At 59.0% G+C, this 27,925-nt stretch overlaps 2 protein-coding genes across 2 annotated transcripts in view; both read right to left on the bottom strand.

Moving 5' to 3' along the window:
• LOC138102389 (serine/threonine-protein kinase PAK 3-like) lies at positions 1-26,566 on the bottom strand. The gene is made up of 10 exons (XM_069000102.1): positions 26,531-26,566; positions 25,288-25,856; positions 25,032-25,091; positions 24,153-24,201; positions 23,020-23,129; positions 22,137-22,254; positions 21,642-21,741; positions 21,026-21,222; positions 19,975-20,112; positions 1-420 (listed from the first exon to the last, which is right to left on the bottom strand). The coding sequence occupies exons 1-10, from the start codon at positions 26,564-26,566 to the stop codon at positions 1-3; spliced, it is 1,797 nt and encodes a 598-aa protein (XP_068856203.1).
• The window catches only part of LOC138102423 (zinc finger protein 420-like), a gene marked incomplete at its 5' end in the record, with an annotated part of 136,050 nt that overhangs the window by 17,238 nt on the left and 90,887 nt on the right, over positions 1-27,925 (bottom strand). The window lies entirely within an intron of this gene.

Consider the following 27,925-nt stretch of genomic DNA (forward strand, 5'->3'; position numbering starts at 1 on the left):
TCACTCTGCCCCGGGGTCAGTCCTGCAAGGAGAGGCTGCTCCACGGGGCCCCTCTGTCCACGGGTCTCCCACGGGGTCACAGCCTCTCCTCAGGCATCCCCCGCTCTGGTGGGGGCTCCTCCAGGGGCTGCGGAGTATCTCTGCATCTTCGTGGATTTCCAAATCTCTTCCACATTCCAAGCACTTGTGGGGCTTCTCTCCACCCTGAGGCTTCTCCATCAGCTCTGAGCTGTGGCTGGATCTCCGGCTGCCTTTCTGTCTCACGGGGGGTCTTTCCTCCTCGCAGCTCCCTGGGCTGGGTTTGCAGCCACTCCTCGTGGATCTCTTCAGTTTTTCCTCCCCGCTGGATTCCTGCATCGAGGAGCTGCTCAAAGCGGCCTCTTCCACGAGGTTTTGCCACAGGGATTTGTTCCCCCCAGTCTCCATCTGCAGCTCAGTGCCTGGGGCAGGAAGGAGAAGGAGAGGAAGGGACAGGGAGAAGGGAAAAGGAAAAGCTAGAAGGAGAGGAAGGAACAAGAAGAAGAAACCAGGGAGGAAGGAGAGGAGGAAGGAAAGTGGAAGGAATAAGGACAGAACGAGGAGAGGAAGGAGAGTGGAGAAGGAGAGGATGGGATTTGCCTCCGTGCCATAGGGAAGGGGAAGGAGATCCCCCCAGTCCGTCCCCAGCAGGACGGTGTCGGCAGCGGGGTTGTCCTGCAGCTGGGGGTGATGCTGGGCTGGGAGATGGAGCAGGAGAGAGGGGGAAAGGGGCAGTGACTTCCTCCCCACCTGCCTGGGGGTCCCGGGACATCTTCCTCTTTCTTGCAGCCTCCTTCTCCATCCGGCCATGGCTTTGGAATGACAAATCCTGTTTTCAGGGCAAAAACAAGGGGTGAGTGTGTTAGGTTGGGGGTTCCTCCAGCCCAAGTCCATCTCTAGAAGTCACCAGGCATTTGTGTCCATAAAACCCTCCAAAATATTAAGATCCAGCCACAAAAGCCCCAAAGACACAGCCCCAAAACTCCCAAAATCTTGATATACAGGAAAAACTCCTCCACAATAGGAAAATTCTGCCCTTCAAAAAACCAAACCATCAACATTTAGATCAATAAACCTTAGAAACAACAGGATTCCCTCCCTCACCCCAAAAATTTAGAAAATATCAAGATTTGGCCCAAGAGATCCAAATTCAAACAGAAAACGCCAAGATTCAGCAAAAATAACCTCTCAGGAGTTCCCTCTCTCTGGGTTTCTGGGGGTCCTGTGTATTTTGAGGTTCCCCCATATCCGGAGTTCCCGCCTTCTCTGGGCTACGAGGGGTCTGGGGAATCCCAGGGGTCCCCCCTTTCCAGGCTCCCCACTTCAGTGTCCAGGGGGTCCCTGGTTCCCCTGCTCTCCATCCTCCCCCTCCCTTCAGGCTGCAAGGGGTCCCCCAGCTGCGGGATCACCCCTCTCTGCTCTTCCCACTCCGTGACTCTCGGGCTTCCCCCAAACCTGGATCTCCCAGGCAGTCCCCGAAACCGGTGTCCCTGAAACCGGTGTCCCTGAAACCGGTGTCCCACTCACTCTGCACTGTCACCGGGTGATCGCCACATGGTACCAGAGCCTGACCCAGGGAGACCAACCCACACGTGGGGGGAGACCCCGCATCCCCCCACCCATGGCCAGGGCTCTGCTGTGAGCCACCAGCGGGAACCCCCCCCAAAAAACCCTCCCAGGGACCACCCAAGATATTTGGGGCAAGCTTCCCCTCCCCGGTCCCCTGCAGAATGCGGGGGGGCGATGCTCTCGGGGCAGGGGGGCTGCAGATACGGGGAGCGATGGACGCACGTGCTGCCTCCTCTTCCTCCTCCTGTTCCTGCTCCCGCTCCTCCTCTATCCCTCCTCTTCCTCCCATTCCTCCTGCACTTCCTGCTTCTGCTCTTCCTCCTGTCCGTTCTCCCCCTTCTCCTTCATCCCTCCTCCTCCACCCCTTCTCCTCCTCCCCCCAGGCCCAGTGCCCACCCTTGGCCCCCTCCCCCCAAACCCATCGCATCCCATGGGAGGAGCAGGGATGGAGCTGGGGCCGGTCAGGCTGGGGCAGCGCTGGGCTCTTGGCTGCTCCCAGCTGCTGTGGGGGAAGCCAGGAAGGGGAAAAGTGAGAAGATTGTTGTGTGGAGAAAAAAGTTTGCGGCTTGGCCCCCTTTGGTCTCACCGCCGGAGCTGGGAGATTTTGGAGAGGGGAATACAGAGATGGGTGGGGGATCCCAAGGGATTTTGGAGACAGGGTGAGGGGTTGTGGGAGCCACTTGCTGGGGGCAGTCAGGCCAGAGACCCCTGGGCTGGACTCCTGGTTTGGGCATTCCAGCTCCGATTTTCTGCTCTCTTCCTCCCTTTTTCCCACCTCTCTCAGTATTTTCCCATTGTCCCATCCACACCCCTGAGACACCCACATTCACCCGAGTCCTGCTGGCCCCCAGACACGTGAGCTCCCAGCACCACCAGTACCACCGGTACGGCCCCAGCTGCCAGCACACGCCCCATGGCCAGCGCCGGTCAAGTGCCGTCAGCCCCAAAGCAGCCAGGCTGTGCTGTGGAGGGGCCCCATGGCCCTGCCCCATGCGGCACTGGGAGCACCAGTCCGGACCAGTGCAGAGCACGGGTGGGCAGCATCAGAACCCATGAAAGTGGTTCCACCACAAGCCATTTAGAACCCCGAAAAGTGGTGGAAAGCATCAGGATCCTCCCAAAAAAGGCCTCACCTCCACCTCCAATAATGACCGGGGAATCTCCCAAAGGAGTCAACAACACCCCCAAAACTGGTGGAAAGCAGCAGGATCTACCCTAAAATGGGCTCCCCATGTCCTTCCCTGTGGAGCTGCACTCCAAGTGCAAGAGCCAGGTGTGTCCCCCCTCCCAGTAACACATCCCTCAGGATTGGAGGGTGCCCCAAAACCTCCTCAGGAACCAGATCCCCCAAACGTCTTCATCTCAACATGTGTCTGTCTCATTCCAGACCCCATCCCAGCCATCCAGCCTCTCCCAAATACAGCTCCGTTCTTACGGGGGCCAGAGCTGCTTCTGGGGGCGTTGGTGAATGCAGGGGATCCTTTATCCCCCTCGTGCCGCTCCAAGCTCCCGAGGGCAAAGCCCTGGTTTCTAGGGCTGTGCCCGCTCCTCAGATCTGTCGGATTTAATACCCAAGTGTGGCAGGGACACGGCCCCGGGAGCTGCGCTAATGCCCGACGGTGCCCGGGAGGGTCTGAGGGGAGGGGAGTTCATAAGGACTCCCCCCGCACCCATCGCTGCACACGAAAAGCTTTTTTAGTGCATGCCAGCGATTTTTCGTGGTTTCTGGGCTCGGCGGGGCCGAGGCGGCGGCAGCGGGAGCCGCGGGGCCCGGCCCGTGGGGGCGGCCGGAGGTGAAAAGTGCGCGGCGACCCCAGCGCGGTGCCCGAGGGCTGAGCGGAGCTGGTCGGGAACAACCCCCGGAACCCCCCGGTGCCCGAGGGCTGAGCGGAGCTGAGGGGAACCCCCCGCTCGTCTCCGCCGCTCCAAGCCGCTTTCCCGGCTCCGGCTGCCGCCGCCGCCCGGCCCCGGCGCGGTCCCGCGGGGTCGCCGCTCGAGGCGCAGCTGGAGGGGCTCGATCCGGGCCGCGCCCCGCCCGTCCCTCGCTGCGCCTCCTTCAGTGACTCGGGGCGGCCGAGAGCCCTCGGGGCGGCTCCAGGAGACCCCAGAACTCCCCCCGGCTGCGGCTCTTTCGGTGACACGGGGCGGCCGAGAGCCCCCGGTGCTGCCCCGACGGTCCCTCGGTGCGACTCTTTCAGTCACGGGCAGCGGCCACTCCCGGTGCGGGGTTTTTGTTATTTTTTTATTCTGTTCTCTCGAGTTTAGTCCATTCTCACCTCCCATCCCAAGCCCCTCCAGTGCGGCTTTTTCACCACCGTCACCTCTCGTCGCTCTCTCGGTGCAGCTCTTCAGTGACTCGGGGCTGCGGAGATCCCCGGGTGAGGCTCTTTCATTGCATTTTATTCTATTCTCTCTATTGTTTTTTCTATTCTCACCTCTCACCCTCCTCGGCGCTGCCCTTCTGGCCACACCCGACAGCGTCTGTCCCGCCGTGCGGCTCTCGAGTGACACCGGGCGCCGCGGACATCCCGGTGCAGTTTTTTAGTCTATTTAACTCCATTCTCTGGATTTTATTCTACTCACCCTCCGCCCGTCCCTCGGTGCAGCTCCTTCAGACGCGGGCGGGGGAGACGCCTCTCGGTGCGGCTCTTTGGTTGTATTTTATTCTCTTCTCTGTATTTTCTTTCGTTCCCAGCTCGCCCGTCCCGCGGAGCGACTCCTTCAGGGACCCGGCGCGGCACAAACCCCTCGGGGCGGCTCCAACAGAGCCCCGCCCGGCGCCGCTCCCCGAGGCCTCCCCGCTGCTCCCCGGCCATCGGACGCCGCAGGCCGACCCGGCCCCTTCTTCCTCTTCCTCTTCCTCTTCCTCTTCCTCTTCCTCTTCCTCTTCCTCTTCCTCTTCCTCTTCCTCTTCCTCTTCCTCTTCCTCTTCCTCTTCCGCTTCCGCTTCCTCTTCCGCTTCCTCTTCCTCTTCCCCTTCCTCTTCCTCTTCCCCTTCCCCTTCCCCTTCCTCTTCCTCTTCCCCTTCCTCTTCCTCTTCCCCTTCCTCTTCCCCTTCCTCTTCCTCTTCCTCTTCCCCTTCCTCTTCCTCTTCCTCTTCCTCTTCCTCTTCCTCTTCCTCTTCCTCTTCCTCTTCCTCTTCCTCTTCCTCTTCCTCTTCCTCTTCCTCTTCCTCTTCCCCTTCCTCTTCCCCTTCCTCTTCCTCTTCCTCTTCCTCCTCCTGCCGGGATTCAGCCCCCGCCGCCGCCCGGCTCCTTCTGCCGCTCCTGCCCGGCACGAAGCGGCGCTGCCGCTGACGGGGCCGGAGCGCGGCTGCCCCGCGACTGCCCCGCGCCTCAGGGCCGGGCCGGGGAGTGACCGCACGGCTGCGGAGGGACCCCCGCTGGACACGGCAAGGATTCCTGTCCCTCAGGGGGAAGCACGGACTCACCGAAACTCCCATCCCTTCTCCGTGCGCCGCTGGCCAGAGGAGGGAGGGAAACGGGGATTGCTCTGGAGTTTTACATTCAATCCTTACAAAGCAGAGTCACAGACGGAGCTCCGCTTTCAGCTTCAAACGAGGGAATCCAACGGGAGCGCTGGCGCTTCTGTAACCTCTCAAACTGTTCCTTGATACTCGACACTTTAGTTCTGGCCATAGGAAGCGCTTCAGCAGCAACGTCTCTCCCAGCCACTGGTTTCTGGCTCACACCCAGCTCGGAGCTTGGACAAGAAACCCAAAGTCCCAGGAGAAGAAGCTCTGCTGTTACTTTCTTTTTTCAGAGTTCTTTTTATTATATTTTACATACCATCTATATTTTACTGGATTTTTTTCTTTTTCTGAAATCTCGTGTTTATTCTCTCTTTGCCCCCTCCAGCCCTTGTCCCCGTCCCGGAGGTTTGTGGGGCGCTGCTGTCCCTCAGCCCTTCCTGCCCCGGCACCCGCGGCCGCTCCGGTGCCCTCAGGCCCCGGCTCGAAGCGAAACCACAAAACCCTCTGGAAAGAAAGTCGGTCTGGGGGAAAACCCTGCAGGGGGGATTGAACCCCAACACAGCGATTGCTGAGAGTTGGAGATTCCAAACGCTCCAAGGGGCCCGAGGGAACCGCGCTGCGGCCTCGGGGCCTCCCTGGGGCACCGCGGGGACCCCCGAGCAGAGCGACTCTTCCCACCCTCCAAAATCTGCAGCTTTGGATCAGCTGAGGAGAAGAGCTGGCAAAAGGGGCTGGAAAAGGGCTGGAGCCCGAGGGGACCCCTCAGCCATGGCCCGGAGCAGCCGCAGGAAAATGCCCCGGAAACCAAGGAAATCGATGGAAGTAATGAGGAATTTTGGAACTCTTCCCGCTGCTGTTTCCAGAAGGTCCCGGCCGGGTCCTGCCGGGAGGAGCCGGGGGTGGGGAGGGGCTTCAGGGCTTAATTGGGGAGAAAAGTTGAATTGGGGCAAGGAAACTTTAATGGTGGGGAGAAAATGTGAATGGAGGGGATTTGAATGGGAGGGGATGATTTGAACTGGGCAGAGAAAATGAAGTGGGGGAGGAGCCCCCCAGCCCTCGGCTGTGCCCCGAAGGTGCTGCCAGCGGTTCCCCTGCTCCCACCCCCCGGGCTGGGGGCGCGGAGCTGCTGCTGCTCCCTGGAAATGCCACGGGATAAAAACTCCACTCAAGCTTTTATGTTCCCAGTCGTTCCCAATAAGATCCCAGTTGCCCCCAACATGGTGCCAGTTGTTCCCAGTCATGCCCTGTAGGGTTCCTTTCACTCTCAGTCCCTCCCAGTAGAATAAGGTAGGGCCCTGGTCACTTCCAGTATGAACCCAGTCACTCCTAGTCAGTCCCTCTATGATGCCTTTTGTCCCCATCATGGTCCCAGTTGCTCTAAACATGATCCCAGTATGTGTCCAGTCACCCCCAGTATGATTCCAGGTAACTTCCCAGTATGAGTCTGGTTTGATTCCTGTCACCCCCAGTATGATCCCAGTCACTCCCAGATGCTCCCAGCACTAGGCCAGTCACTGCAACATGACCCTGTCACTCCCAGTATGATCCCAGTATGACCCCAGTATGGGCCAGCTGCTCCCAGGGTGATCCCAGTTGCCCCCTGCATCTTTCCAATTGCACCCTTTCACCACCACTGTGGTTCCAGTCACTCCCAGTACAATCCCAGTCATTCCCAGTATGATGCAAATCACTCCCAGTATATCCTAGCAGCACCCATTGGGCCTCAGCATGTTCCCAGTAGCCCTCAGTGTGGTCCCAATATATCCCAGTATAATCCCTGGTGCTCCAAATGTGGCCCTGCCCAGTCCTGATCCTGGTCCCAGTGTATCCTCCTGTCCCATTCCGTCCTAGTCCATCCCATTCTGTCCCAGTCCATCCCATTCTGTCCCAGTCCATTCCGGTCCCTTCCCAGCAGCCGCTGCCATTTCCCGGATCCTTCTGCCCTCCACCCCCCAATGCTGCCCCCCCGCCCCCCAAGATGCTGACGGGGATCGGGGGCTTCGTGTTGGGCTTCGTCTTCCTGGCGCTGGGGCTCGGCTTCTACCTGCACAAGCAGGTGATGGGAGGGGCCCGGGGGTCGTGTCCCCCCTCCCCCGGAGCTCTGTGCTCCCCCGGGCCCCCCAGCCCGGTGTCACCCCCTTTGCTCTGCCCACAGAGCTCCTGAGCCGCCGGCGGCCGAAGCCCCTCCCCGTGGCCTCGGGCCCAGCCGGGACCCCTCGCCCCATCCCCGCGATGATTTTGGGGGGTCGTGTGTCCCCCCCAGCCCCGCTGTCACTCTGCCCCTGCCCGGCTGCTCCCAGTGTTCCCAGGAAGGCTTCCCAGTTCGGGCCGGTCCCGTTTATTGGGGAACAGTGGGAAGGGACTTCGGGGATCCCGTGGGGGGACCAAGTGTGGGGGGAGTAGAACTGGCCCCCGGATGGATCAGGAATGGGGACCCCCGTGTGTCACCCCTGTGTCACCCCCCCCGGGGGGCCCTTGGGAGGCACCTGAACCCCAAATCGGCACCAGCGAACCCCAAAGGCGCAGAGACCCCCCCCTAAGCCGCCCAAAACAGCCCCCAAGGACCAACCAAAATTCCCCGCGAGTATCAGATAATCAGAGCAGGCGTTGAACAACCTTCAGCCAATCAGAGCGCGCGGCGCTGGTGACTCACCAGTTGCCAGGCAGACCCGCAGCGCTCAGCGCTCCCCACCCGGACCCCGCCTGCGCCCCCCCCTCACCCCCAGCGCCCCCCGCCAGGGGAATTTGAGGAGGGGGCGCGTGGGGGGCGCCCAGGCCGGGCCCAGAGCCCAGCGCTGCCCCAGCCCGACCTGTCCCGGCTCCGTCTCGGCTCCTCCCGCGGGATGCGGCCGCGCTGGGAAAACGGGGGGCCAGGGGTGGGCGCTGGGCCCGGGGGGAGCAGGAGAAGGGATGGGAGAGGAGGAGAAGAAGGAGAAGGAGAAGGAGAAGGAGAAGGAGAAGGAGAAGGAGAAGGAGAAGGAGAAGGAGAAGGAGAAGGAGAAGGAGAAGGAGAAGGAGAAGGAGAAGGAGAAGGAGAAGGAGAAGGAGAAGGAGAAGGAGAAGGAGAAGGAGAAGGAGAAGGAGAAGGAGAAGGAGAAGGAGGCATCTTTTAATGATATTTTATTGAGTCTCATTTTTTAGAGACCAGGATCAATACTCCCCGGCCATCAGGGCGAGTCCCTCAGGGCTGCGGGGCCCTGCTGCCGGCTCACCCCGTGCCAGCCCAGCGCCAGCGCTCAGCGGGGCTTTGGCTTCCCGTGCCCTTTCCCGTGTCCCCGGCCCAGCGTCACCAACCCCGTCTCCCCAGGTCGTGCCCCACCCCTGCCCCCCTCCCCCTTTGTCGAGACAAGGAGGATGAGAATTTCCCCACCATCCACCCCAAAGGTTCCCCCGAGCCCATTTCCTCTCCTGCTTTCCCTTGGGAGGAGAGCCCCACCCCTCCTGGTTGCCCCCTCCTGTCAGGGACTTGGAGAGAGCCAGGTCCCCCCTGAGCCTCCTTTCCTCCAGGCTCAGCCCCCTCAGATCCCTCAGCTGCCCCTCAGAAGTCCTCCAGAGCCTTCCCCAGCTCCATTCCCATCTCTGGACGTGCTCCAACCCCTCCATGTCTTTCTTGAAGTTTGAAGCCCAATCGCTGCCCTGTCGCTGCAGGTGCCAAAACCCCAGGGAGACTCCTTGGAAATGGGGGTAGAGAGGAGCCCTTCAAAGGGAAACGTGTGCAAAACTGCTGCCAATGGCCGAGCGGGTTTGGTGTGGCTGCGGGAGCAAGAGATGCTCCGGGACTCCGCCTCGGCCCTGGAGCGGAGCGGCCCGTGCTGCCCCGGGGCGCGCGGGGCTCGGCCGTGGGGCGTGCGGAGGGGAACGGACACACGGGCACCGGACACACGGACACGCGGACAAACGCTCCCAGCGCTTCAGCGGCAGCAGCGGCAGCAGCGGCAGCAGCGGCAGCAGCGCAAAAGCAGCGAGTCTACGAACCCTCTGCGTCCCTTCTCCTGCTCCTCCTCTCCCTCTCCCGCTCTCCCTTTGGTTCCCCAACCCCCCCTCCCGCGGCCTCCCTCTGCCCAGGCCCGGCCGGGCCATGCCCCCGGCCCGCCCCCGGCCCCGGGCGGGGCTGCCCCCTCCCCGCCCCCGGGCGTCCCGCCGCGGTCCCGCCTCCGCCCGGCTCTCGCCGTCCTGGCTGTGGCGCTGCTGGGCGGGCATCAGTGCCTGGCTCCTGGGCACCATCGCCAGCCCCTGGCTCCGGCTGGCCCGACCCCGACCCCGGCCCCGGCCTCGGCTCCTCCCGGGGCCCGCCGGGGACACAGGCGGCGCGGCCGCTCCCGCCGCCTCCGCAGCGTCTTCCCCGCTCCGAGCTCCGCCGCTCTTGAGCGCGGCCGCCGGCCCCGAGCCGCCGGTGGCCCCTCCAAAAGAGCCCCCATGTGGGGATGGCCGGCCCGGGGCGGCTGAGCGGCGCTCGGGGGCCGTTCCTGGCCCCGGGCCGAGCGCTGACGGCCGCGTCTCGCGGGCACGGAAGGCGCAGCAGGGCCTGAAGGAGCGCTACCGGCTGGGTTCGCTGCTGGGGCGCGGCGGCTTCGGCAGCGTCTTCGCGGCCACGCGGCTCTCGGACGGCGCCCCGGTGAGTGGCGGGGCCGGCGGCGGGCGCAGGAGGCGGGGGGCAAAGGAGGAGGAGAAGGAGCATGGGGCTGGGCACGGCGGGCGGCGAGCTCAGCCCGCTGCTCCCCTTGCCTTGCAGGTGGCCATCAAACGGGTGCCGCGGAACCGCATCGGCCATTGGGGCGAGCTGGTGAGTGAGCGAGGGGCAGCGGGAGAAGCCGGGGCGCGACGGGCGGGGATGAGCCGAGGCCCGGCAGGGTGGAAGCCGCCAGAACGCCTCGAGGGAGAGCGGCCGTGGGGCCAGCGGAGCGCGCAGAGCGTCCCCGGCTGGCTGAGGGCTTCCCGAGCCCCGGCACGGCATCAGCCCCGCTGACAGCACCGTGCTCCTCCCGCAGCCCGACGGCACCCGAGCACCACTGGAGATCGTGCTGCTGGACAAGGTGTCCGCTGGCTTCCCTGGCATCGTCCAGCTCCACGAGTGGCTGGAGCTCCCCAGCAACGTGGTGATGGTGCTGGAGCGCCCGGAGCGGTGTCAGGACCTCCTTCGCTTCATTCGGGCACGGGGCTTCCTGTGCGAGGAGGTGGCGCGGCACCTGTTCCGCCAGGTGCTGGAGGCCGTGCGGCACTGCACCAGCTGCGGGGTCCTGCACCGGGACATCAAACCGGAGAACATCCTGGTTGACCTGGCCACCGGGCAGGCCAAACTCATCGACTTTGGCTGTGGCACCTACCTGCAAGCCGCAGCCTACACCAGCTTTGCAGGTGAGCCCACGCAGGGGGAGGCTCCTGGTAGCGGCATCTCACAGCCCAACATCTCACAGCCCAATATCTCACAGCCCAACATCTCATGGCCCAACATCTCACAGCCCAACATCTCACAGCCCAACATCTCACGGCCCAACATCTCACAGCCCAACATCTCACAGCCCAACATCTCACAGCCCAAGCCGGCTGTGGCAGGGGGGATTCTCCCTTTTGCTGCCAGTCATGGCAGCCGGAGTCTTCAGCTGAGCTGCTTTTGAGCGGCGCTGGGTGAGGGGCCATCTTCCAGCCCTGCTGGCAGCCTTCGCCAGCCACTCTGCCCAGGACTGGCGCTGGGGCTGGGGCAGCCAGCGCCACAGAAACACCCGTGGGTGGGGGTAGCAGAGAGGGGGGGCCAGAACCTGTGCTCCAGCCCGTTTGGTGTGCAGGCGAGACAGGGCTCGGACTGCTCTGCTGCCCGTGGTTGCCTTGGCTTAAGAATGGTTTCTGGGGCAGTGCAGGCAGGGAGGATGAAAGCGTGGTTTTTCCCCAGCACCAAGTGGGTTTTTCCTTTGCATGGAATGCTCGGGCCTTGCCAGGGCTTCCGCTGCCCTCTTGCAACACCAGTGGCTTCTTTTCCAACCCCCAGTTTGTACACAAGTCCCAGGTGCTGGCCAGAGGGCAGCGGGTCACGCCGCCTGCCGCTGCTGCGGCCCCCGCATGCCCAGGGAAGCTGGGGCGAGGCTCTGGGAGCAGGCAGCGTCCCCCTGAAGAACTCCATCTCTATTCCATAGGAACACCGTCCTACAGCCCCCCGGAATGGACCCAGTTCGGCTGGTACTACGGCAAGGCAGCGACCGTCTGGTCCCTGGGCATCGTGCTGCACCAGATGGTCTGCGGGGAGCACCCTTTCAGGAGGGGCTGGAACAGCACCTGGGGCCGGCTCTCGCTCCCACGACGGCTCTCTCCAGGTGGATCCTCGTCTCAGCAGCACGGGGGGAATAGCAGTGCTGGGAGACAGGAGCATCCCGCACTGGCAGCTGCTGAGCAGGTGGCAATGTCCTGCTCTCCTGCTCTCCTCCAAAAGAAAGAATTGATGGCAAAGTTTAGGCACAGCCCTGAGCACACGCAGCACGGCCTGGCCATGGCAAGAGTGAGGCAAAGCGGACAGGAGCCTTCTGCAACTGACTGGTGCTTTCTGCTTTCACTCCGCAGAGTGCCAGAATCTCATCCGACGGTGTTTATCCGTGCTGTCCTCGGAAAGGCCCTCATTAGAAGACCTGTCCTGTGATCCTTGGATGCAGGATATTCGCGTGCCATAGGGGAAGGGAGAGAGCCACACGCACGCTTTGACCCAGGGAGCCGGTAAGTTCCAGCTGCACACGCGCCTTGGCAAGAAGCAGCAAAGAAGGGCAGAGTTTTTGTCCTGCCTGAATCGCTGCGCAGGGCTCCTCAGCTGGGCACGCGCAGCCCTGCTGCTGGAGCTGAGCTGCTCTTCCCAGCACTGGTGGCCCCCATGCCAGCTGCTTTTGCTTGTCCTTCTTCAGCGACAGCCGGGGCCCTGGGCAGAGCACTGACAGCCTGCTCCAGCCCCAGGGAAGAAGGAGCCCCTGGAGAAGCTGTGCCAGGTGCGGCTGCTGCTGCTGGAGACATGGAGGGTGACATCAAGGATGACAAGCTCTTCCTCCACCTGGCAAGCTGAAGATGATGGCCTTCAATTGTGGCACCTTCTCCAAAGCCAGGCTCCACAGCGAATTTGCAGATGAGTCCACACGCAGGGGGATGCTCCCAGATTTGTGCATTGCACAGCCTGGCCGGGAAGCAAAGGTTCCCCCCTTTGCTGGGGCAGATGCAACCGATTCTTCAGTCGGCTGCCAAGCTGCTTTTTGGCAGGGCTGGGGGGATGGGCTGGGCTGGTTTTGAACTGGGAGTCTGCTCCTGGCCCTGCCAACAGCCCCCAGCACCCACCGTGGCCCGCGCTGGGGCTGGGGCTGGGGCAGCCAGCCCAACACAAACAAAGCCCCATGGTGGGAGCAGAGGTTGGACACCAGAAGCTGTGCATGGGCTGCTTGGCTCTGCAGGCAAGGAAGGGCTTGGGCTGCTCCACTGCCCTTGTTGGCTTTGGGCTCAGCATGACTTTTGGGGGCAGTGCAGGGGGAAGGCAGAAAGCGTGGGCTGCCCTGGCCCGTGGGTGGGTTTTTCCCTCGCATGGCAGGCTTGGGCCTTCCTCAAGGCCCCAGCAGAGAGAAGATTTTTTACCTTTTTCCTTGTTTTCCCTTTTTGTCTGTAATCTCTTTTCATTGATTTATGGTTTGTTTTTCCAAAGGAAGCGTTCTAGGTGCTGTCTGGTCCGGATGGCGAAGTGCTTGGGAGCAGCTGTGGCGTGGATGGGACGTGCCCTTGGAGAAGGACTGAGGACACCGTTTGGGAGCAGCTTTTCTTCTGACAGCAGGAGGCGTGAGGTGGGTGCCCGTCCTCTTGGCACGGCTGGGATAAGGGCTTTTGGGAGACGGCAGCGAGCGCAGCAGCATCCCGCTCTGGGCAGCTGCTGAGGAGGTGGCTGTGCCACGGCCGGCTGCAGGCTGGGCACGTGTCCTGCCCTCCTGCTCTCCTGCCAGAGGCAGCAATGCTGGGCAGCTTGGGGCAGCGCTCTGAGCGCGGCCAGCACGGCCTGGGCACCGCGGGCGGCTGGGACAAGGGGGACGGGAGCCTTCAGCTGACGGGCGCTTTCTGCTTTCTCTCCTTGCAGCCGGGCTCTGTGGATGCTGAGGCTGCTCTGGGCTCCGCCAGGGCTCTGCTGCGGCTCAGCCCCGGGGCCACGAGAAGCCAAAGAAGAAACGCCGTGACCTGCAGCAGAGACGTGCTTGAGCAGCTCGGCAGTGCAGCTCAAGTTTGCAGAGCGTGCACCTCCAGGGGAAAATATGACACCCCCCCAATAACAAACTTGTTCAGTAACTTCTGAAATGAAATCAGTCTGGGATGACCCCCAATGCCATTTTTCAGCTTGCTCAAGCTGAAGCTCAGCCTTTCTCTGAACAGTTCTCTCCCCCACCTGCCTTTTGCTCCACAAGTGCTCCCTCTTTCCCCCAGTGAGTTCCCAGCTCACCGCAGTCCCCATTGCACTGTAGCCTTCCTTGATGCCCCTGGCCACGAGGAAGAGTGAGCCCCAGGTTTAGGGACTCATGTTGTCACTGGCTGAAGAACAGCAATATCTCAGAGCTCTGGTGAGATTTGGGGGTCATTCAGAGCTGCTCTCCAGGCCTCAGCTCTGCTCACTGCTGGGTTCCCACTTCCTTTTCCTCGTTCTTCACAGAGCAGGATGAGCTCTGTGAATGCCCTTGACCCTCGCCACTCTTCCCAGCCCAGCCACCCAGCCCAGTTAGGCTTAAGCTGGAGCTTCTCTGTCTCCTCTGGCACCCCAGTGCAGTCCCCTCTGCGGGGAGCAGCAGCCCCAGAGCGCAGCACACAGCAGTGCAGGCCGCACCTGGAGCAGCTCCCTGCAGCCATGGCCTGGCTCTTTGTGGCAACCAAATGCTCCCTGTGTGCAGCTGTCCCTGGAGGATGGCCCCAGGGCAGAGCCCAGCCGGGCTCCCACTGCATCCCCTGGAGCCTGGGGCAGACAGCGCTGGCAGAGCTGAGGTTCATGGTGAGCACCCAGATGTGTGGCTCGCAGTTGGTGCTTGCAAGCGTTGTGATCTCATCTCCTGCAACCTGTGGGGAAAACGAGCTGTGCAGCCAGGCCAGCACTGCCCCTCTGGGCAGGGACGAGGCTGAAGGCCTTTCCTGTTGCCAAGGAGGTGGCATTAAGCCTTAGCAGGGCCTGGCAGCTGTGGAGCCGGATCTCGCCCGCTGTCCGGGACTCGCTGCCCACCAACCGCCCCCACCCGCCGGCTCCGTTCTGCAGGGACAGAAGGCTCTGGCTGTGCGAGGGTTTCCATCACGTCTGTGTACCCGTGGCTGTGGAACGCACACGGAGAGGGAAAGTGTCAGTCACGGTGCTGGCACACTCCTTCCTTTCCATACAGGACACGTCCCTGCGCACCCCGTGTGCGGATCTATTCAAAGGAGAGGCGTGGATAGAGACTTCCCACAGAGCTCTGACTCTGGCGGAACTCACCTTGTCAGCCAGCAGCCAGGGCATTTGTTTCCCAGCTCTGTGTCAGTCGGTGCCCCAGAGCTGAAGGGAGCAGCATTTAGAAGCAGTTTCCAGATTTCCAGGCAGGCAGTGGAGCTGACAAGCATCCGTGCAACTCACCGTGTTCATCGGGAGGGGCTGCTGCTTCTTTGGGAATACGGCACAACGGAGACACGAGACTTGGAAAAATCCCAGCTCTCTGTGGATTTGTGCAGGAGGGGGAGCAGCAGAAACACTTTGTGTCTGCTTGTGGGGACACAAGGTCCAAGGAGCGGGGCTGGCAGAGGGTGACCTGGGCCGCTGGCAGCTCAAGTCCCGTGTGTTGGGTCTGCCTGAGGGAAAGTTCACGGGCCTTCCAGGGCTGTGCTTTGCATTGGTAGCTGGACGGGTGCTGGTAACAGAGCGGTGTTCTGGCTACTGCCCAGCAGCGCTGTCCCTCTGCCATTCCTTCCCCCATCAGAGGGGATGGGAGCGGGCAGGATCCTGGCAGGGGACACAGCCAGGCCAGTGGACCCAAATCAGCCAAGGGGATGTTCCAACCATATGACTCCAGCTCAGATGTATAAAGCAAAGGGAGAGAGGAGGAAGGGCACCTTTTCCCCCAGAAGCTGAAGTTTCCCTGAGTGTTCCAGTTCCAAACTCTTGACCCTTTTTGGAGGCATAAGGTTCTCACCCCATAGTCTTCCAATCAACCCCCAGCTGTAGACTTTTAGAGCAGTCAAATTAATCAAGTTCACATTTTCTAGATATTGCTGTGTCATTTCCTTGATATCCATGCGAGAGGGGACACAGTGATGGATGGGTTTGCATGGGAGCTGCAGAGCCCGGAATGGAGAGCCTGAGTGTCCCAGCAGGATTTGCAGGAGTGTGGAGGGCAGCTGGAAAGAAGATGGTGGGCAATATTCTCCTGCCTCCATCTTCCAAGGAAGCTTTGATTCAGTCCCTGTCTGCACCATGCCATGGGGCCTCCAGAGGCCCAGGGAGGTGTCTGGGTGGCCCCAGAAGGCGCTTGCAGAACCCTGGGGCAGCAGGGAAGGGGCAGGAGCATCCCTGTGGTGCTGGGAGAGACACCCAGAGGGGGCCACCCCTGGGGCCCAGGCAAGAGCTGCATTCAGGCAGCCAAATTCATGCAGGGTCTGCCCGGGCGCTGCCAAGGACCAGTCCAGTGAGCTCCTGTCCTCTTTCACCGCTTTGTATTTTCTTTGTATTTCTTTGTATTTATTTCTTTGTATTTATCCTTATTATTATCTTTGTATTTGTTGACCCTCAAAATGCCATTAGAAATCATTTTCCCTCAAAATAAATACTGACTTATTTTAGTGTGCTGCTTTGGACAAATTTGGAGGAAAATATCCTCTGACAGAAGGCAGGTTACAACCAGCCCTCTCCCACCAGGTCTGCCAAAAAATATTTTCCTCTGAGGAAAGTGAAAGAGAAAAAGAACCTATTTATTTAACAAACACACAGGAAAAGGATAATAATGCTGAATACTAAAACCTCTCTCTGTGGAGAGAAACCTGGGAAGATTTCAGAGTCCTTCTGTAGGTGTGCTCTCTCTCCTCCTCCTTGGAGCTGGGTTGGTGTCCTCCAGGGCCTTGGTGGAAAATTTTCCCGCTGTGTTCTTATGTTGAAACAGTCCAGAAGAGAAGAGGGGAAAAAGCCCAAGTCCCAGGAAAACAAATTTCAACTCTCCGTCTCCCTCCGGAGAAAAGGAGCCGAAAGCGCGCTGGAAAGCAAGCAGGGCGCTCCCTCCGCTCTTCTCGCTGCCGCAGCAGAACGCAGAGGAGTGTGTGTCTGTGTCCTTGAACAACCGCTTTGAAAAGTTTGCTCGGTGTTTTCTCTCTCGCCCATCGGGCTCAGTTTAAAGGCACAGAAAGGCACAGGATTGATTTCTGGGCAGAGAGCAGCGATAGGGGTTACACATCATAAAGTCACCCCTAGACAGGAATGTACGCAGTGGGAGAGCTCTACAGTCCTGTGTCTTTAGTTCCAAGGGTATGGAAGTGTCGATGGGTCCTTTGGTAATCGCACAGTTCTGGATCGGTTCCCGCCGTGTGGAGCCATTTTTATACAGAAGTCAGTGTATTCACACAGCACAGATTGTTGTGTTTTCCTGTGTATCAATTTCTGTGTAAACCTGCATCCCGTTGTACAGTTTTATCGATGTATGAATTTCTGTGTAAAGCTGCGTGGCCTTGTAGAGTTTGGTTCAGGCTCTGTGGGTGTTGAGAGAGTGCGATGGATGTTTGGCTTTCTCTCCAGACATGTATCTGTACAGGCACCACCGTGTGACCCATCAGACATTTAACTGTGTGAACCAAAAGGGATCTTTGTATCTTTCCATATGGAGAGCAGAGATGGAACAATCTGCAGGAAGCTCGTAACAGAATGTTGGGATTTTGGGAGTTCTCCTGGGGTTTTTTTCTGTTAAAGGAATTTTCCCCATACATGTTGCCACGGGGACAAATTACTGGGTGCTTAAGAAAAACAAAAGCCCTGGCCATAGACAGAGGGGTGCATCTTGCTACTCTTTTTTTCACCTGGCTGTGTGGGCAGTCAGTCCCTGGCGTTTTGGATGACGGAGAGAGAGGCTGCTTCTTCGGCTGCTTTCCTTCTACCGGAGAGACCCCGGGATTCCCAAGCCCGCCTTCCCTGCCCCACTGGGAGCTAGGCTTTGGCTGCCCTTCCCCTGCCATTGCTTCAAGCTTTTGCCGCTCTGTAGCCCCGCTCTCCCTGCCTGCCGAGACCTCCGGGGGTTCCCACCACAGCTCGGGAATTTTGATACATCTTGTCTGCCACCCAGGATTTGTGCTCATCCCTGCCGTTCCAGCCTGCCATTCCAGCCTGCCATTCCAGGCTGCTGTTCCCGAGGGTCCGGCCAGACACCGGGATTGGCTGTCCAGGGGGTTTTTGAAATCTTTGTTCCATCCCTTCCCGGGATCCCAGGCCGCCAGTGCCGCGTGCTCCCTGAGCTCGCTCCGGAGCGCCCCCTGCAGGCGCGGGGGAACCATCGCACCTGCCCTGCTCACCGGGAGCCGCCAGCGCCCCTGCCGGCTGCGAGCGGAACTGCACCCGAGGGGAAAGGGCCTGACAGCCGAGAAGGCTGGGACTGGGTTTGGGATTGTTTGCTGTTACTGCCATAGTTATTGCTGTTTGTTTGACTGGTTATACACATAAAGATACATAATAGTAAAGAACTGTTATTCCTGTTCCTCATATCTTTGCCTAAAAGCTCCTTAATTTCAAAATTATAATGATTCAGAGGGAAGGGGGTTGCAATTTTTTTTTCTTCCATTTCAGTCTGCCTTCCTTGGCAGACACCTGTCTTTCAAACCAAGGCACTGGGAGCAATTGGGACCACAGTGGGGGCAAATACAATCATACAGGGAGTGACTGGGTTCATACTGGAAATGACTGGAGCCACACTGGACTCTTACTGAGAGTGAAAGCAACCATACTGGGTGTGAATGGGACCACTGGGACCACGCTGCGGGCAACTGGGATCTAATTGGGAGCAACTGGGACCATACTGAAAACAGTGGGAGTGACTGTAAGCGACCGGGATGATGCTGGGAGTGACTGGGAACCACCACTGAGGCAGTGGCAGAGCTCGGAGGCGGCCCCAGCGCAGGTGGGAGCCGCGCTCGGTTCTGGCGGGGCTCGGCGCTGGCTGCGGGCGGAGGGGGCGGCAGGGGGCTGGGGCGGGTTCGTTGTGCCGTGTGGGCGCCGTGTTCGCCCTGGCGTGAGGGCGCTGCGGGAGCGGCTGCCCGCGCTCTCCTTGCCGCTGATGCCTCGGCAGGAGCCGGTGCCGGAGCAGCGCTGGCTCGTCCCGGCTGCTGTGGGTAGGACAGAGGTGGCTGCTCTGTCCCCGGGACTGTTCCTTGGAAGGTTCAGACTTACCGATCCGCCCTCCAATATGCACACACCCGTTTTGTTTGTTTTAGTAGAACAAAGCAATATTAATAACTCCATTGACTCTTTGTTCTTCTTCTCTAAGTTCAGGAATTTCACATGGCCTTGGCTGAGCAGCAGTTCATGGCAATCAGTAACATTTTCTGGAAGTGATAGTTTCTTTCACTCCTTCCTACCTACAGCTCCCTGGCCCTATCTAAAGCAGATTCACGGGCTTGGTTTGTTTAAGTCACATTCACCTTATTCCTTTCTCCCTGTCACTGCCGGAGCTCCTCCCCTGCTTGCGCTCACAGGTGCCACCGAATGCGTGTCCCGGGATCGCATCTCCCCACCCGCAGCCTCCAGCGCCCGCCCTGTCCCGGGCTGGGCCTGGGCTGGCGGCAGCGAGCCCGACAGAAACCAACACCCGCGGGGCCACCGGGGCTCAGAGCCGTGCAAGGGACGCTTTGGTTTGCAGGGGCAGAAGGGCCTGGGCTCCTCCCCTGCCCCGTTTGACTTGGGTTAGGATTCAATGTTTTGGCCGACGTGGGAGGGGAAAAAGGCGTGGTTTTTCTCCAGCACTGGGCGGGTTTTTGCCTCGCCTGGAGCACTTGGGCCTTCCCCGGGCCCCCTCTGCCCTCTTGCAGAACCAGTGGCATTTCCCACCCCACGCGGTTTGTAAACAAGAGTCGGCTGCAGTCGAGAAGGCTCCAGGCGCCTCCTTCCAGGCTGACTCTGCCGATGCTGAGGCTGCTCTGGGCTCTGCCGGGGCTCTGCTGGGGCTCAGCTCTGGGCAAGGCTGGGCCCGCTCTCCCCTCGCATTGCTCCGGGCAGCTGAGTCACGGGGGGACAAGGAAGGGACACATCAAGGGACTTGAGGTTTAACAGAGTTTTTATTCAAAAAACTGCCATAACTACCAGGCTGTCCTAACCACCATAACTAACTAGCAGTGCTAACTACCGTAACTATCCACTTGTCCTAACTACTATAACAAAAAGCTGGCCCCAGGTGCTTCAGGTCCTCCGCTGCTCCCTCAATTGCTTTGCTGCAGCGATCAGAGGGCTCAGGCTGGAGAGAGGCTTGGCTGATGATAAAAATGGGTGCTGCCCAAAGGATGAAAAAGAAAGAAATCAACTGTTACTTTCCCAAGTCAAGCTCCTCACAGGCTCTGTTGCATCAGGACAAAGGGGAATGGTTTGAAACTCAGGAGAGGGAAGCAGGCTCAGATTAGATCTGAGGCAGAATTTTTTTATCAGAAGAGTGGGGAAACACTGGCAGAGGGTGCCCAGAGATGTGGGAGGTGCCTCCTCCCTGGAAACATCCAGGCTCAGGTCAGGCAGGGCCCTGGGCCACCTGATCTGCTTGAAGATGTCCCTGCTCCTTGCGGGGCACCTGGTCCAGACGACCAGGAAAGGACCCTGCCAAGCCAAACCAGGCGAGGATTCTGCTGGCTTTGCATGTGAAAAGCAGCGAGACTGGAGACTATTGGAGGGGGCCCCATGAGAAAACCCCTCCCTCGCGCTGCTCTTTCCCCTGCAGCCGCTTCGCATCCACCTGCAGCAGCTCCTGGGCAGACCAGCGCCGCTCCTCGTCCGGCTCCAGGCTGCACTCCAGGAAGTCCCGCAGCAGAGCCGACAGGCGCCTGGGCTCCTGCAGCTGCGGGGTCCCGTTCTGCCGGATCAGACAGCGAGCCTGCGCAAAAAGCAAACACTTCTGAAAAAGCTCTGCCAGCTTCCTTCACACCCACGAGTGCTCACAGCGACCCCGGTTTCTCAGCCCCAGTCTCCAGGGACACTTTCCTCCCTGGCAGAGATGCTGCTCAGAGCTCATTCTTCTATGCCAACCAAAAAAGCCAAACACAGCTGCAGCCACAGCCATTCCAACATCCAGATGATCTTGCCTTGAGAGCCAATGTCATTGGCTGACTTTGTTAGTTGGAACCTCCATCAGAAATAGCCCATTTTGCTTCTCCAAATATGGACACCAGCTTTACAGGCCATTTGCAAGAGTCACTGTGGTCTGCCTGTGTTATTTCCAAGGATTCTTACATCAAATGCATCCCTGCAGTGCCACTGACACTCAAGTAAATGCATTCAAGATGTTCCATCCCAGAAACTGCCAGGCAAGGAACCCGAGGTTTGGATTGCTGAAAGCTCAGCCTTGGTGCCATGGAGAAAGTAGCTTGGGCTAGGAAAGAAATATGTTAGACTATGGGGATGTTAAACAATCATCTGCATGTTTTAGACAAGTTTCCCAGTGAGAAGAGTCAGGGGGAGTTCATCTCGCAGAACCTCTTTCAGAAACTCCTTCAGAAAACTTGTTGGGTTTGGGTGTGGGGTTTTGGGGTTGGTCTGGGGTTTTCTGCAAGATAAGATTAGAGCTGATGCTCTGGCTTCATGTTTTCAGGTCATCCTCACAGACAGAAGAGCTGCAACAACTTAAAACTCAAAGCAAATTCTGGAGACTGCAGAATATTCATCTGTGCTCAGGCTCGAATCCTCTGGGAATTCCCTTCCCGATGGGCAGAGCCCTCTGGCTGCTCCTCCCAGGGCGGGTCCCTCTGTGCTCACAGGCCTCTGCAAACTCTGGGAAATTTGCCTCTTACCATGGCCGCCGTGTGCTCGAAGTAAGGAGGTTCTCCTTCCACCATCTCGATGGTCACAATGCCCAAGGACCAGATGTCCACCTTGGGGCCATAAGGAGAACTGGTCACAACCTCTGGGGCCATCCAGTGAGCAGTGCCCACCATGGAGCTGCACTGCTCCTGCTCAGGGCTCAGCTGAGCGCAGAGGCCAAAATCAGCTGAGGACAGAAACAAACACTGTCTAAGGCAGCTGGAATGAGGAAACCAAGCACAAAGATTGCCCACTCTCAGTCTGAGAATGCACTGCTGAATCCAGCTGGAAAAGTCCGCAGGGCTGTAGCCAAGGCAAGATGGAAGTGGACCCTTAAAGGAACCCTCAGCTTTCATGCAGTGGCTTTTAGTGATTCCATTGAAGCTTCAGATTCCAATTCCTGCCCCTCTGGAAGGGTCACACCCAGAGCAAAGCCACTGCTGACACCCTGCTCCTCTCCTGAGCTCTCTGCATGGGGCAGCCACTCTCAGCTGGCAGCAGGGGCCGGGCACCGCCACCAGCAGCACTTGTGGGGCTCTGGCCGTCACTGGGAAGCAGCCCCACACCCGCAGCCCGGGAGCGCCGTGCCTGACCAGGAACACCCACCCAGCTTGACAGAGCCGTCCGTTGCCAGAAGGATGTTGGAGCTCTTCAGATCTCTGTGGATCACCCGGTTTGAGTGGAGGAAATCCAGGCCCTGCAGACACTGAGACAGAGCAAGAAACACGAGGGTGGAAATCCATGGCCGGAATACACAATCACACAAGAAAGGACAGTTTAGAATTCTGCCAGCAGCAGCTTTGCTGTGCCAGGCCAGGAGTGCAGTGCAGACAAGCTCCAGGCAAATGGTTCAAGGCAAAGCTGAGAACAGCAAATCAAATCAAAAAAGACAGAGAGTCCCAGAACAGCAGGAAAGAGGACAAGAGCAGAGTGGAAGTGCAGTGACACTGGCAGGCTGTTCACTTCAGAGGCTCTTTCTTCTGCAGCTCATAAAAACAACACAGAAACAAAGCTCTGAGCATGGAGCCACTCCTGTTCTCAGGCCCTGCTTGGAAGGAGCATTGTGTCCAAGCCATGGGAAGCACGAGCAGGATCCCTCACCTCCCGACTGACAGCTGCCATCTCTCCTTCAGCCATGCGTGTCTGTCTGACAATGTCCTTCAAAGTTCCTCCATCCATGTATTCCATCACCAGCCAGAGATCTTCATCAACAAGGAAGCTGGAAGAGGCAAACAATGGCGTGGAGATGAACGTGCACTGCTCGATTCGCCCATGGAAATGCCTTGAGTGGAGTTTTGTTTCCAGGTCACTTGTAAATGAGGACAGAATCCGATGCAGAGACATTCCTGCCAGGCTGCACAGTCCTTAGGATCTGCACAGTCTAAAGGAGAAGGAGACGCCTGTGGGAAAGGAGAGGCCTTAGATGGCAAGCAAGTGAAAAATGCAGTTTAGCAACAGCCCAGATCAATGTGGAACCACAACACTTGCCCCCAGCTGCTTCAGCATCTGTACTCAGCAGTTTCACCGTTCCCTCCAGAACAAGGCAACACAACTTCCAGAGTTATCCAGGGCAGGAGGCCGTGCCGCACTTAGGACAAAAGTGGTCATGTGTTTGGAAAACGTTGCAGAAAGTCCCTTCAGAAACAGGCAAGGCCATTGCAAAATGGGTACACGAGGTGTTTCTGGAAACAAGAACCTGGTCTTCCTGGTATCTGCAGCAATGGAAAAGAGTTGGGAAGGAGAAGCCAAGGGAAATAATTTCTGACAGGGTTTATCAGCACTTGTCGTAAGACCCAGAAAATTGGGTCAGCTTGAAGGAAAAACCAAACCAAAGCAACAAAAGCACACGGAGGGAATGAACTGACAGGCTGTTGTTTTGGGAAGCTACGGCCGGGTGAGGCTTTTTCAAAACCGGCTACAGACTGCGGATGCCAGGAGAGATTAACGCAGGGCCCGTGCACGGGATAAGAGCTGAAGCACTCACCTGTCCAAAGAGCTGACAATGTTGGGGTTCTTCTTGTCCTTCAGGACCAGAATCTCATTCACAGCTCGTTCCCCATTCTGCCCTCTGAGACTCATTTTCTTTATGGCCACCTGAAAGGACATTGCAGCCCTTGAACTGCAGGAGTCTGGGGCAGGAGGCCGCAGCAAACACGGAGCGAGTCTTTGTGGAGCGACGGAGCCGGGCTGTGCCAAACTGCCTTGGGATGGGACACCCGGGCTCAGCAAGTGACATTCCCACAGCCCATTTCTCTGCTCGCTGCGGGGCCGCTTACAGGACACAGGGCCAGAGACATTTGGCCTTGGAAGCTCTGCAGAAATGGGCCCTCAGCTCCCAGCCTCAAAGCTCTCACAGCATTCTCTGCACCTGCAGTCTTCTCAAATGGCCTTAGTTTACCACCACTCTCATTATCATTCAAACACATTTTGCAAGCAGGAAGTAATTCTGGTTCTGTGAAAACAGAGCAAAACAGCCGGGAACCCTTTAGCAGTCCTGTGGGATTTGGTCATGATTTCAAACGCAACTGCTCTGTTTGGGATTGCACAACAGAGCAAACACGCACAAACATTGCTCAGATGATCCCTGTCATGGGCTGTCACTGACACCAGACCCAAACACAGCTGCAGGGTTTAGGAGAGAGCTTTGCTCTGCACATCCATCTTCTCATTCCTCTCCCTCTCTCTGGGAACAGCTGCAGTAGGACTAAAACCCCAAACTGATCCCAAGAAGGATCACTCCTTAATTAGGTCTTGAGGTATCCTTTGAAGATGAAACGCAGGATGGAAAAACTGCTAAACAGTGTTCCTGTCCGAGGCTGGGATGAAGATAAATTAGGCCTCAGCCTCCACCAGCTGATGCACTGATGTTTTCAGATATGAAGACCAAGCCAGCGTGTCCTGCTCTGACAGACACCGCTGCCCTCCTTGCATTCCTTTGGGCACTTCAGAAGGCTCAAGTCTGTCCCAGCCGTGCTCTGCAGGCTGACACTGCTGTGCCTTCAGAGGAACAGCCTGTGCAGGAAAGCTCTGCTGGCCCCCCAAAGCTGCAGCCACAGCTCCCAGCAGAGGGGAAAGCCCTCGAGAGCTGCCCGACGCGGTGGGCGTGGTGACACTGACCTCTCCTCCAGTGGCCCTGTCGAGTCCTTTATAAACGGTTCCGAAAGCCCTGGAGACAGAACAGCAGAGAAGAAAGAAGCAGCGCTTTAGGCCCTGGGAGTGAAAGCCAGCCCAGACAGGAGATCTCTGCTGCCTGCAGCGTTTACAAAACACCTGGGTGCATCGACCCTTCAAACAGCAGCGCAGCAGCCACCAGCCCTGTGCCACACAAGGTGTGCGAGAGAAAACTGGGGCCCAACATAGAGGAAAAGGGCTGGAGCAAATCCCAAATGTCCACACTGAATTACTTTAGTCCAAAACCTAGGGTGGGAGCAGGTGTCTAAAGAACTGGAGAAGAATGTATTTCATCCTTTTCCATTTCCTGCCTATGAGCTGCAGGATCCACAAGGGCCCTGCCATAAGGCAGCTGATGCATTTTCCCCTCGAGGGCAGCAGCTCTGTGTCTGTTACTGAATGTACGGGGCTTACTACCTGTGCTGAAAAGGGCACTTATTAGTTCATCTCTGGTTTCTGTTTCTAAACTGTTAGGTTGATAATCCTGAGCAGTGGATATTTTTGGAAGCAAAATATTTGAAAGGAATCTTCTTGAGAACTGTTTTCTGACAGGCACCAGATGGTGAGCTGCTCTTTCAGGCAATCAAATTCCAGGGACAGAAGATCTTCCAGGTCCTGCTCCTTGCTGCAGGCAGGACACTGCCGGCCTCAGGGGCCTCTGACGGTGCATTCTGACCACAATTACCAATTGTGATCAGGACTGAGAGACAGCAGGATCGTGGCCCAGTGTCTGAAGCTGTTTGCAGCTTGCCTGGCTTCTCACTTGATCCTGCACCAGCAAATACCTGGCCCCTGCTTGTGCAGAAGTAACTGCCGTGCACTTACCCTTGGCCAACCTGCTCCAGTTCCAGGTATTTCTCGGCAGGCTCCCCCACGCTCACAGTGCTCCCTGAAAGAAACCACATGGAAGACGCTCCCTCCCAGATGGAGACCCCGCCTTGCAGCAGGGCCAAAATGCAGCCCCACTCCCTGGGGCCGGGAGCCCCTTGCTCTCAGCTGGGCAAGGACAATAAATGACTCTGTGACATTCAGCTGCACAGCAAGCCTGGGTGCAGCTGATGCTGAGACACACACGCAGCACCCTGCTCTGGCACACAGCAGCACAGCAGACGTACTCAGCTGCATCAGGCACCACTCCTCTCTGCCCTCTGGCTGCAGGGCTGTGCTGCTGTCAGAATGTTCAGCCCAGGATCCCGCAGCAGAGGGAGGTTCAGTGTCCTCTTCCCAACCAGAGGGAGGATCCCCGTCCTCTTCCCAAAATGCAGCAGGTTCCTGGTCTTCTTCCATAGCCACGGCACGTTTGCCGTCCTCTTCCCATGCCGGGAGAATTGCACCCTCCTCTTTCCAAGTCCCACGATGTCCTCTGTTCTCATCCCACGCTGGGAGATGTCCGTCGTCCTTGTCCCATGCCACTGGAGCCTCACTGTCCTCGTCCCACACCACAGGAGCTTCACTGTTGTATTCCCAAACCGTGGGATGTTTGCCCTCATCTCCCGGGACAGAGGGAGGTTCACTGTGGTCTCCCGGGACGGAGGGAAGTTCACCATCATCCCCCAGAACAGCAGGAAGTTCACTGCTGTCTTCCTCCTCTTTGGCCTCCTCTTTGGAAGCACAGGGAGCCAGAGGAGGAGCTGATGCTGCTTTTGTGCCCTGTGGACAGATGGTAGCATGAGGGACAGGAAGTTCTATCTCAGTTATCGCCTTATTTATCCTCAGCTACACATCTAGCTGCAGTAAGCAGAAATGGGATTCGGAGCTGTTCAAACTAGGAATGGGCTAAAGTCGACATTGCCACTTATTGCTGGGCATTCCATATTCCACCGTGGCTAAGGCCAGCAAGCAATCTTCTGCCTGCAAAACCAGACCTGCAGCTCTTCAAAAGCTCTTCAGCAGAGAAGGAGAAAAGTGACAGGGATCCCTTTGCTGCTGCTGCTGCTGCTGCAAAGACACTGGAAGGAACTTTCCTTCAGCCTCCCAGGCTGGCGCTCGACTGCCACACGCCAAGCTCACAACTCTCTGCACAATTCCGACCACCAAAGGTTCCTTTCCCACTCACCGAAGGAGGAGCTGCTCGGGATCCACGCGTGAGGTGCCCTGCAACGGGACAGGCAACACGAACCAGATGCTGTTAGGAAAAACCTGCCCGTGGTGGGAACTCCCACGGAGCAAGGACACCCCGAGAGAGCATTTTGCTTCCACAACATCCCTCCAGGAGCCACAGTCCCTTCGCACAGCAAGCAAGAGAACAGCACAGAATCCTGGGCTGTGTCAGCCCTTGGCTACAGCAGCCAACGCAGGGAGTTCCAGGCTCCGCTGGCACAGACTCTGCGCTTGAGGGAACAGAACCCCCCCGGCTCCATTGCAAATGCTGTGCACGCCCCGCTGGCTGCAGACACCCCCTTTTTCAGCTGCAGCTGCTGGCAGGAGCTCTCCCAAACCAGCGGTGTCTTAATGGCAATTTGGTTACAAAGGCAGCTCAGTTCCAGTGGGAGAACAGAAAGCACACAGCAAGCCCGAAGGCACCGAAGCTGCAGCCAGGGAAAACCTCGACTTACGTGCCAAGTGGGCTAAAAAATACCCCGAATAAGCCACAGAGTACAGAGTGCAAACTGCAGCAACCGCTTGCTGGATCATTTTGGCCGTGCTGCACACGTGGCAGACTGTACCCCTGCGAGCACAGAAGGACACCCGGCAGGGGCTGGGCTGGCTGCTGAGAATGCCTCGGGCAGGAGGATCCTCCGGCAACCAGCGGGCGCCCAGAGCCGCTCTGGACACTGAGGGCTCCGTGCCCACAGCAACGGGAACACGGCGAGGACGCGGCAGCGTTCCCGTGACATCACAGCAGCAGCTCCCGCAAGAACCGCCTGGAAGGTTCTCCTCTGTCACAAAGGAGCACAAAGGATCCTCCCGGGGCACAGCCTGTTGCTCAAAGCATCCAAGAGGAACCCAGAAAATGCAGCAGACCAGGACAGCCCATAGCCAAGCCTGAACAACGAAATCAAAGCCATGCACTGATGCTCCGAATTAGGGGCGGGAGTAGCGAGGCTGCAGGGCTTCCCAAGGAGCCGGAGGCAGCCAACACGCAGGGCTGGGCAAGTCGGGCCGGGAGCAGCGGAGAGCTTTGTTTCCCTTCTCAGCTGAATGGCGGCTCGGGCCGGGCCCGTTCCAGGGCTGTTCCTCAGCTGCGGCTTTCCCCTCACGCAGCCCGGGGGGCGCTGGGAGCGCGGGGCGAGGCTGGGCCGTGTGCAGAGCCCGCCCCTCGCTGCGATTGGGCGGTGCTGCCGTCAGTCGTGGTTCTGGCGCGCTGATTGGTCGGAGCGGGGAGCAGCCCGGGCCCGGAGCCGCCGGCAGGGCGGCCGTGGCGCAGCAGAGGCGCCATTGGCGGAGCGTCTGTGCGGGCCCGGGAGCGGCGGCGGCGGCCGGAGCCCGGTGAGGCGGCGGCGGAGCTCGGAGGCGGCCCCAGCGCAGGTGGGAGCCGCGCTCGGTTCTGGCGGGGCTCGGCGCTGGCTGCGGGCGGAGGGGGCGGCAGGGGGCTGGGGCGGGTTCGTTGTGCCGTGTGGGCGCCGTGTTCGCCCTGGCGTGAGGGCGCTGCGGGAGCGGCTGCCCGCGCTCTCCTTGCCGCTGCTGCCTCGGCAGGAGCCGGTGCCGGAGCAGCGCTGGCTCGTCCCGGCTGCTGTGGGTAGGACAGAGGTGGCTGCCCCGTCGGCGGGAGTGTGCGG

Source organism: Aphelocoma coerulescens, unplaced genomic scaffold (genome assembly GCF_041296385.1).
Source record: "Aphelocoma coerulescens isolate FSJ_1873_10779 unplaced genomic scaffold, UR_Acoe_1.0 HiC_scaffold_75, whole genome shotgun sequence".
NCBI lineage: Eukaryota > Metazoa > Chordata > Aves > Passeriformes > Corvidae > Aphelocoma > Aphelocoma coerulescens.

What these genes read in the sequence shown, in the direction of transcription:
- LOC138102389 (XM_069000102.1), bottom strand. Translation starts at nt 26,566, where the DNA reads ATGGAGCCGGGGGGGTTCTGTTCCCTCAAGCGCAGA. An exon ending in TCTGTTCCCTCAAGCGCAGA is followed by an intron (nt 25,857 to 26,530) that starts GTCTGTGCCAGC and finishes ATCTGTCCACAG; the next exon opens with GGCACAAAAGCAGCATCAGC. An exon ending in TGGCAGCTGTCAGTCGGGAG is followed by an intron (nt 21,742 to 22,136) that starts GTGAGGGATCCT and finishes GCTCTGTCTCAG; the next exon opens with TGTCTGCAGGGCCTGGATTT.